Below are 9,928 nucleotides of genomic sequence, written 5' to 3'. Positions count from 1 at the left end.
CAACAATGACTGGTGGGTGTCTGCATCCCACTGAGGGCCAGAATCAAGTAACAGCCAATTTAGAGGAGAATAAAACCATTATGTGGTGGGATGAGGCTTGGAATGTGCAGAAAAGAAGATTCCAGTATTAGAGAGCCATGATCATGGTGTTATATTCCACAGCTGACTGAGAAGAGAAGGAGCCCTACACTTTGTCACATCGGTTGTGTGTGTGTGTGTGTGTGTGTGTGTGTGTGTGTGTGAAACATCTCATTTGTTTAGTGGAATGTCTGTCTTTGCAGTTGTTATTGTCAACATAGCGTTCTGAATTTGTATTTCTGGTAAAGCATGTTCATATGAGCCTTCATTTGCAGGTAAAATGTGTTGTGCTCTTGCTTCTTTGTACTGGAATTCAAAGAAGAATATATGAGTTTTACCCAGTCAGTGTTTACCCAACCACTTCTACACGGTTCTCCTAGATGAGCAGATATATACACTATTGTTGTATATTTAGAATCAATGGTTTCTTATGGGACCTAATATAGTGTGTACCATATTTAATTTCTAAAACATTCAGATTCTCCTTTAAAATGGCATTCAGCTGACCTTTAATGAGAAGCCATACTAACTTTTTATTTTTGATAATGTCCAACATGCATGCAATTATGTCCATACTCATCCCTGTTATCCTGTCTTGCCTCACCCCTGAACACCCCTACTTCCTCTCACCTAGTGCCCCTCCTTCTTTTATTAGACTTTATTTTTAAACATCCTTACAAAACTGTGTCTTAAAATATCATAATCTCAAATAGGAATACATTAGCTATTCCTCAGTACCTTTCAAAATATGCTTTATTTCCTAAAGCTATCTTAGCCTGTGTTCTAGTAACTGCTGGAGGTCTCTCCCTTAGGTTCAAGTTCAGCTCAACTGAGTATAAGCAGTTTCCATGGTGCATGGTACAACAGAATCCCTAAGATGGCCCCTCTCTTCCCACTATAGAGGAAGACCCCATCCCTGGCCTTTTGCGGGGTTTGTTTTTTTTTTTTTTTCAGTTGTGGTTTGCATATGAACTGCACTCCACAAAACCATAGGATGCTCACCTCACTGAGCTTGCTTTGAGAGTTTCTGGAAAACACACTCTTTCTGAGGCTCTGTATCTTCGCCTGTAGAAACAGGTAGCTGGGGGAGATTTAATTGGCATGTTGTGGCTTGATAGAAATGCTCCCAGATTCCTCATAGGTATCATCTCATTTATTCGACAACGATGAAGAAATCATAAAACGCATCTGTGCCAAAAGCATTGAGTATTCTGTCTTAAGGCATTGGGTACTCTGTCTTAAGGCATTGGGTACTCTGTCTTAAGGCATTGGGTACTCTGTCTTAAGGCAATTGGTACTCTGTCTTAAGGCATTTTGTACTCTGTCTTAAGGCATTGGGTACTCTGTCTCAAAGCAGCACACCCTGATGGCAGTCTCTCTCTAACCAGGAGAAGAATATAAGCACAAAATCAGTGATGCTCCCAGCTTCAGTAAACAGTGGTGATTGATGGGAAATATTTTGGAGGGGTTCTAGAAGGAAAACAGTCTTATCTGGTATGCTCCCCACCAAGGAATTCCCTTCCTGTTTTCTGTCCCTGGGGCTCAGCTTTTCCTCTCCTCTCGCCCTACATTATTCAACATGCTACAAATTTTTAAACCTTGGTTACAACAAAGGGCATCTGTGATCCAAATATTCAAGGCCATCAGCTGCAAAAAAAACGAGACTTCAAGAAACAAGGAAGTCTACATGAAAAAGATCCATGATAGTTTGCATTTGACAGTCTTTACTTTGAGGACAAGACTCACGGTCTGCTCTCTTTGGCAGGCGGAGAAGTATGTCCACAGTAGACAGCATATGATCGGATCTGGAGACCCTCCAGGAAATTTCCAACTGGACATCGATATTTCAGGCTTACTCTTCACTCATCATCCCTGTTTTAGCCGAGAGCACGTCTTGGCATCCAGGCTGGCCCAGTTGTATGACCAGTACCTTGCAAGACAGCAAAGAAACAAGACAAAATTTCTTACAGATAAGGTACTTGTGTTCTCCATGCTTGTTGTTGGGGTTGATCCGAATAACTCACTGGGGATGCTTCTAACATCGAATGTTTCTGACCCCATTTCACATGTTCTCCACCCAGAGTGTGTGATACTGTCCTACCTTGAGGCAAAAGGAAGGTGTCTTGTTTCCTCTTCCTGTTGCTGTGCTAAAATACCCTGACTAAAAAGCACCTTGAAGAAGAAAGTTTATTTGGGTTCACATGTCAAGATAAAATCCATTACAGTGAGAACATTAAGGAGGCAGAAGCTTGATGCAGCTTACCACATTATTATTAGGGACAGAGAATGACAAATGAATACTCTAGTGTTCACTATTTTTCCATGTTATATAGTTCAGAATCTCTGCCCAAAGAATGGTGCTGCCCATAGTACCAATGAACTCAGTCAAGATTATCCCTCACACAATTGCCCAGATGCCCATCTCCCAGATTATTTTAAATCTTAACAAGTTGAAAAACTGGGATTAACTACTACAGGAGGTTATAGATGGTATGCAATTAATAAGCCCAAATTCTGAATCATGCATTTGCTTTACAGAGGAAGACGTGTGTGTTACATGTGGCTCTACCCATGAGACATTCACATCATGTGCACAAAGTTATTAATGAAGTGATCTCGGTTCCTGAGACTGTTGGTAGCTTGAGAACATGTCTGTCCCCAGAGACAGTCTGATTTTTATGTAGACTCTTTCCAAAGTGTAGCGCTCAAACACAGGCCAGCAGCTTCAGCTGGTGCAGAGAAATGGCTACTTCTTGGATTCATTTCTAGTATGATACTATCCTGTGTGGCTTCTATTGGCAATTGTGACTTCAGACAATATGGTTTCAACTGTAAAACCTTACTGTCAACTTAAATGGCTACCCTAAAATATCTCTTCAAGCTTTGTGATTTCTTCATATCAACACTATTTTGTGTTAAGAACTCAGAAAGACCCACTGTTACCTTTGAAAGTAAACTTGTTTCTGAGACATTTATGTTTTTACTGAGCAGTCTGATTATCCTGCTCCCAAAGCAAAGATGGATAAATGTTGTTCTATAGAGTTCCAGATTCATAAAAAAACAGAATCAGCAGCTCTTTGTCAGTATCAGCTTTGGTGCTTTTGGCAAAAGTCTGAAGGTTGCTGGAGCCTTGAGCATCCACAGCATTGACTCATGGTTAGAGAGTTTCTAACATCAAACTTCTGTCCCTATCATGTTAAGCTTCAAGCACTAAGAAAAGCTGTTCAGACCAGTCTTAACCCAGAGAAACCTCATCAGTCTCTTGACACGACCCAGAAAACCATCAACGAGTATAAATCTGAAATTCGGTGAGTAAAGTTTTCAAGGACTTCCCTTGTTCCATGTTAGATGTGCATTTATCCAGGCTTCATATATCCATGCTTTTGAAAATGCATTGAATTTATGTACAATTCTACCAAATGAAACAACTGTATTGGTAATTTAACATATGAATGCAGCTTAATTACCAATGACCCAAAGAAGACGGAAAGGCTTCCAGGCCCTACCTACTTAACCTTTACCTCTGAACTGTTGGCTATACATAGACTCTGAGAGAAGAGGAAATCTTGTGTCTCCATCGCTGAGGCCACCAGGTTGCAACAGACACCTCCAATTTCACTGTCATACAGATTGTCCTGGTTGATCTTGGAGGGTCACAAATGTGGCTTATGGGGGACGGTTCAGGGTTCAGTAGAAAGGTAAAAGGGATAAGACTAAAGAGTGTATATATGTGAAATTATTAAAAAATAATTTTTAAAATTAGCATAGAACAAAAAGGTACCCCCCAGCTGGAACTGAGAATTTTAGGGGTGTGTACTCTAAAGAGCCATGTGCCTGTGTCACAAGACGACAAAGGCTGTGATGTGTAGCATCATTCACAAAAGTGAGATTTAGCAATAACCCAGTGCTACCAGAAGCACATCTGTGCAGGCGCAGATGTCTGTTCCACAGTCTGAGATGGAGGGGCCTGATACCATGCGCCCACGTGGGGGAATCTGGAAAGCAGTGTTGAATGATAGACCCTCCTGCTGTAGGCTGTTTGCTATATGGTGTGGCCCCCTAAGAGCACATGGACAATACTCATTTATCTCGGGTGACACATCGGTGCTATAGACAGAAGAGGTACCGGTCTGATTCTTTATCCTGGGAGGGAGAAAGGGATGTGATTTTGGCAGTGGCAGCCTTCAGTTGTAATATCATTGAAAATAATCCAGAGTAATTAAGAGAAGACGTCAGTGGGCAGCATCTTGTTCAGTATCTGTTCTTTTCTGTTTCTTTGAGTTATTCATATTTTTAAAATTCACAATGTAATGCCCTAATCATTGCTCCTAAATAAGAAAGTATAGAATATAAATGGGGGTCTATGTGCACATGTTTTATCGTTTTGAGGAATCCTAGAGCTCGTGAGTATTCCTTCCTGTCGCCTGCTTTTTTATATACCTATGTCTTAACCCTTTTCTTCTCACCATACATCTAAGTATCTATCGTTCAAAGGCTGCCATTTATTATATAGATTTACTAATAGATTTACTATAGAACGTGAAGTCCTCAAGTGACAGCCATTGCCCAGATAATTTTTAAATTGTACAATAATTAAAACCCCTGTGTGTTAGTGTGTGAGGTATTTTTACAGAACAAATTCTTAGAGAAGAAAATAATAATCCTGGAGTTTCAATGACCGTTTTTCTTTCTCCGATCTAGGCATGAATTGGAAATTCTTCTCGCAAAGTGAGAATTAGTGCAGTTTGTATACTGGATAAAGAATAAAAAAGTATGCTTAAAATGTAAAGTATGATTCTTATTATAGTTATGTTGGTGCTTGGTAAGGCCTTTCACATTAGGCAGACAAGCCTGGCCTCACATTTGTGGCAGTCCTCCTGCCTCAGCTTCTCAAATCCTAGAGGTACAGGCATGTACAGGTCCTAAAATTGTTTCTTGTATTTAAAACACAGCCTCTATATGAGGATAGTTTTAGCTTTAGCTTAGTTTATGGGCTTGAGAAAGACACAGAGAGAGGAATAAGAGGGAGAAGAAAGAAAGAGAGGGAAGGAGACAGAGACACACAGAGAGAGGTGGGAGAGGGGAAAGAGACCAAGAGAAGAGAAACAGTCACAGGTTTCCCTAGAACTGTCCTGATGAATGAGAATGGAGAAGTGACTTAGCTTGTCCAAGGCCACCTAGTAGATGCCAAAGCCAGAATTCACACAAGGCTGTCACTCTTTTGCTTCCTAAGGCCGTTAAAGATTCCTGAGTCCTGGGTTTCCAGCAATAACTATCACGCTTTTCACACCCCCATTCTATAGCCACCTGTTGAGCCACTAAGAAGCCAGACAGCCTTACTTCTCTGTGCTGTCTCTATAGCCCAAGTCAGTCCAAATAGAACCGCCATTCTTGGGCCTTCACACAGCCAGGGGATGCTAATTTGTGCAGTGCCCCGCCCCCTTGACTTTCCCAGCATGATCTCATAGGTCCCCCCTGTGTCATTTGTTACCATCCCTTATGTGTGTGTCCCCCTTTGGACTGTACTGCAAACTACTTGAGCACAGAGACACTGCGTCTTTTGTAGGCATATTTGTACACCCTGGGCCGCACCTGGCACCTGTTCAAAATTAATCCACTGGCTAATTATAGAGTACCAGAGTGAATTAGGAGTGTGGATTTGGCTACCATTTATGAAGAAGGTCAGATGATCCCAAAACAGATTAAATAACTAGAATAAAGAGAAAATCACCTTCAAATGCCACCTCTACAGTTGAAACTAGAACCACTTGTCACCTTGTTAGCACAATTCTTCACAGCAGGCCTCCTCTCTGTGCAGAACTCTATGTTAACACAGAGAGCCCTCAGCACGTGTCTGACAACTACAACTGGGACTTCAGCATTCTTCATCCCAGACAGCCACTCCTGATGGCCTCTTTCCTGTCATAACTACAAAGGCAGCTGTCAGTAGGAGGGACAATAGTTTGAAAAGGAATTTTAAAAGATAATTTAGTCTATCAAATTGAGTGATGCAGCTGAGAAAGACTAAATTAAAGAAAATGTCCAAAACACAGACCCCCGTCCTATTTCCTCCTCTTTTTTTCTACTTCCTTTCACAGCTGCTAACAAAACAGTTCCTCAGAAATACTGAAAACTCTTAGCAAGAGAATATTGCCATATGAATGGGAGATGCAAAGAATCCCAAATTAGCTTAGAAACCATGGTAGAGCTGTGGAAACAGAGAGGAAGTCCAGGTCACATAGGGAACGGGGCTGCAGTTTTACAGCCACGTGTACAGGGGAGGGTTGTCTACTTCAGAATGCAATAAGGAAGCACTGTTGACGTTTTATAAATGAACACGGCTGATACCAACTCATCAATGATTACATCTCACAGGCAGACTCGAAAGCTGCGCGATGCTGAACAAGAGAAAGATCGAACACTGCTGAAGAGCATCATAAAGGTCTGGAAAGAGATGAAGTCACTACGGGAGTTCCAGAGGTTTACGAACACGCCGCTGAAGCTCGTCCTGAGAAAGTAAGGCTTCTCAGACACTGGTTCATCGGACTGTGTCTCACACCCAGGGAGATGTGAAGTACATAGATACAGGTTAAGAACTGTGAGCAATCAGCCTCCGCCCTGTAGCTGGTTCCCAGGCTGAGAACCAGAGCATCTGAGGCACCTGACAGCTCCCATGCCTCTCTCCAGCCACACTAACAGCCGTGACCATCATTTTCCTGCCTTTGTATATAACCCCTGAGAATACCCAATTTTTAAAACATATTTATGTTTATTTATTTATTTAAGTTTGTGAGTGCACTGCCGTTGTCTTCAGACACACCAGAAGAGGGCATAAGCATAAAGGCATGAGTTCAGATCCCCAGCACCCCTGAGAAAAGTCAGGCATGCTTGCACGAGTCTGGAATTCTGGTGCTTGGAAGTCGGGATTGGGGGACAGATGGATCCCAGCAGTCCCTGGCCAGCCAGCCTAGCCAGCTGAGGAGAACCAAGTTCCGGAAGAGAGGCTGTCTCAAAAGATAAGGCTAAGAACAATAGTGGAAGACACTAAACGGCTGTCTCAGGCTTCCACTTGTGTATCCATACACACACACCACACGCCACAAACTTTGCTACATAGAGTTTCAGACTTGCCTTTAGCGTGCATGCACCTTGGTTTCCTGGATGCATGTCCCTGGAAGTGAAATTGTTTTCTCCTATTTGACACGCTGACTCCAAATGCACTCCAGAGGGGTGATGTCCCTCAATGTCTTCACAGTGTCCCTGTCTGCTGGTATAGTTTTTATTTTCCTTACTTCTCACAAGGCTAGGTTTATTATGCCACCTTTACCTGTCTGTACTTTGCGTGAGTTCTGAAGATACCTGGGACCTGAGCTTGCTCATGAAATGCACTTCCTGTACCCATGACCATGACCTCTCTGTCCTCGGGAACGCCTCCCTCTTCTGATCCACCCTGTTCTCTCCATTCATGTCTGCCCCTCCCCCTCCCCCTTTCCCTCTAATGAGAAACTTTCAGTTTTAAAGCAATAGAGTATGCTACTATTTATTGTCGGGTACTTTCTATCTCCTGTTTCTTACAGATAACTACTTTATCATCTCCTATAATTTTCATTATGTTTCCCATTTCATTTTCAATCCAGTTTCAGTTGTTCCTTGTTTATAGTACAGGAAAGGTGTGCTTTGCTGACGTGCTTGATTCCTAGTTCATGGGCACTCCATACATCAGTGTGAGTATGTTTTAATGCTCCGCTGTACTGTTGGTTTCCATGGAGACTCTGTAGCTGCTATGGGTCCCTTTCTGGGTGTCTCTTTGGGACAAATGTTGTACCCATATATATGTAAGAAAAGTCACAAACTGAGGCAATCATCTAACACGTTGTTTAACAACAGATACTTTGCAGCTAAAAATAATTATACATGTTGCTGGAGAAGCTGTAATTGTCCAAAACTGAAACCATTCATAACATGTTCAGGGCAAATGCAAGTGTGATTGCTCTTTGAGGCAGGAGCCTTGCCACATTGGGTACATGGAACTAACAGAGCACCTCCCACTTTGTTCAAGCTAGAGATATAGCTCGGTAGTAGAGCCCTTGCCTAGATTTAGCCAAGATACTAGCTTCAGTCCTCAGCTGTATATGATAAATAAACAAACAAATAAATACATAATAAAATGTCCCAAAAAACCCACAATTTTCTCTCAGGATTTGTTTCTGCACCCAGATTTTGGGCTAACCCTCATAGTTTTAGGCAGTGGAGAAAATTGTGGAGTGCGAAGCCAGGAAGGCAGAACACACCAGGTCAAAATGAGTCAGCCGTCCACACCCAGCACCAACTCCAGACTGCCAGGATGACATGGGTGCAGCTTGTCTATTGTGTCTCCCTGGAGAGTCTCCCCAGTCAGGAATGAGGAGACGGCTCCTGGTAGATAGTCAGGTAGACGGTCCAGGGGTCGTGGATTTAACCCGGTACTATCTTAGTTAGGCTTTCATTGCTGTGAAGTGACACCATGACCACAACAACTCTTATAAAGGAAAATATTTAATCAGGGCTGGCTTACAGTTTCAGAGTTTCAGTCCACTATCATCATGGCAGGAAGCATGGCAGCGTGCAGGTAGACGTGGGGCTTGGGGAGCAGAGAGTTCTACATCGTGATCCACAGGCAGTAGAAAGAAACTGTGTGACACTGGGCACAGCTTGAACATATATGAGACCTGGAATCCCTCCCCCACAGTGACACACTTTCTCTAACAAGGCCACACCTACTCCAATGAGGCCACACCTCCTAATAGTGCCACTCCCTATGGGCCAAGCGTTCACACACGAGTCTATATTGTCCATACCTATTGAAACCATCACAAGTACTGAGATGGTATAGCATGGTTGTAAGGGGCAGGGGTTGGGGAGGGAAGCATCTCCCTTTTACAGACATCTACAGAACACACTGTGGACATACTCTTTTGATTGGGATGAACTAATGGCTGGTCAACAAAATCATAAGAAAACAACCTGAAGTCATCCACCCAAGTTCAGGAAATGGCTCAAGGGACTCAGTAACAAAGACATAATAAAATTATTAAAATGAATCCTTAGGCCCTTTGGAGTGAGAGTTTCCTCTGTCTTGGCAACCCACAGGGCCATTTATCTAGAATGGCCCTACTACCGAGTAGTCCACAGTTCTTCCACCTGTGTACTCACAGGCTAGTTTCTCAACTGTCTCTGTTAATGTCTTTTCAGGGTTGAGGACCCGTGGGACTCACAGCCTAACACAAGCCACGTTTTAGATGAGACCCTGGCCCAGGGCAAGCCCAGCATTGTATCTGCTGCATGATTACCGTCTTCCTTCATTCCAAGAAATAACCAAGGTCTGCAAATTAACTTCTAGGGAAAAAGTTGACCAGAAACTGGATGAGGACGCGTATGAAGAGGAGATTCAGGCTGAGATCCGTGAACTGCTGGAGGAGCACATGGAAGAACATGCGACCAAGATGGAAGAGTACAGAGCTTCTCACCAGCAGTGGAAGGCCTGGAGGAGAGCCCAGGTCTGTACAGCGACGCTCAGCCTGGAGTGGGGCTGCCTAGGGCGGGCCTCGGAGGGTGACCCTGACACAGGAGGAGGGAAGCTAGACCAGCAGGCCACACGGAGGTCTCCCACTGACTCCTCTGTCTCTTTTCTTACCCTGTTGCTGGGGGCCAAAAAGGATTGATTAGTTAATATCTTTTATACCAAAAGTCACCCAGACATCATATTGATACCACTGTATATATTCAATAATGCATATATCAAATGTGTATTTTTCCATGCATGGCTACTTTAGATGGAAGGTATTGATGCCTCTGATAATCTTCAGATGTT

At 43.0% G+C, this 9,928-nt stretch overlaps 1 protein-coding gene across 2 annotated transcripts in view; it reads left to right on the top strand.

Annotated features, from left to right (window-relative positions):
• Cc2d2a (coiled-coil and C2 domain containing 2A) overlaps window positions 1–9,928 on the top strand; it is a 77,678-nt gene that overhangs the window by 30,138 nt on the left and 37,612 nt on the right. For both annotated transcript variants that reach the window (XM_052198917.1, XM_052198918.1), the window contains 4 exons: window positions 1,844–2,053; window positions 3,280–3,386; window positions 6,454–6,594; window positions 9,458–9,614. In XM_052198917.1, the coding sequence (XP_052054877.1) occupies window positions 1,844–2,053; window positions 3,280–3,386; window positions 6,454–6,594; window positions 9,458–9,614 (615 nt within the window). The remainder of the gene's footprint in view (window positions 1–1,843; window positions 2,054–3,279; window positions 3,387–6,453; window positions 6,595–9,457; window positions 9,615–9,928) is intronic.

The sequence above is a fragment of the Apodemus sylvaticus genome, chromosome 11 (assembly GCF_947179515.1).
Source record: "Apodemus sylvaticus chromosome 11, mApoSyl1.1, whole genome shotgun sequence".
In the NCBI taxonomy this organism is placed as follows: Eukaryota; Metazoa; Chordata; class Mammalia; order Rodentia; family Muridae; genus Apodemus; species Apodemus sylvaticus.
This window is presented reverse-complemented; position numbering and strand designations above follow the sequence as displayed.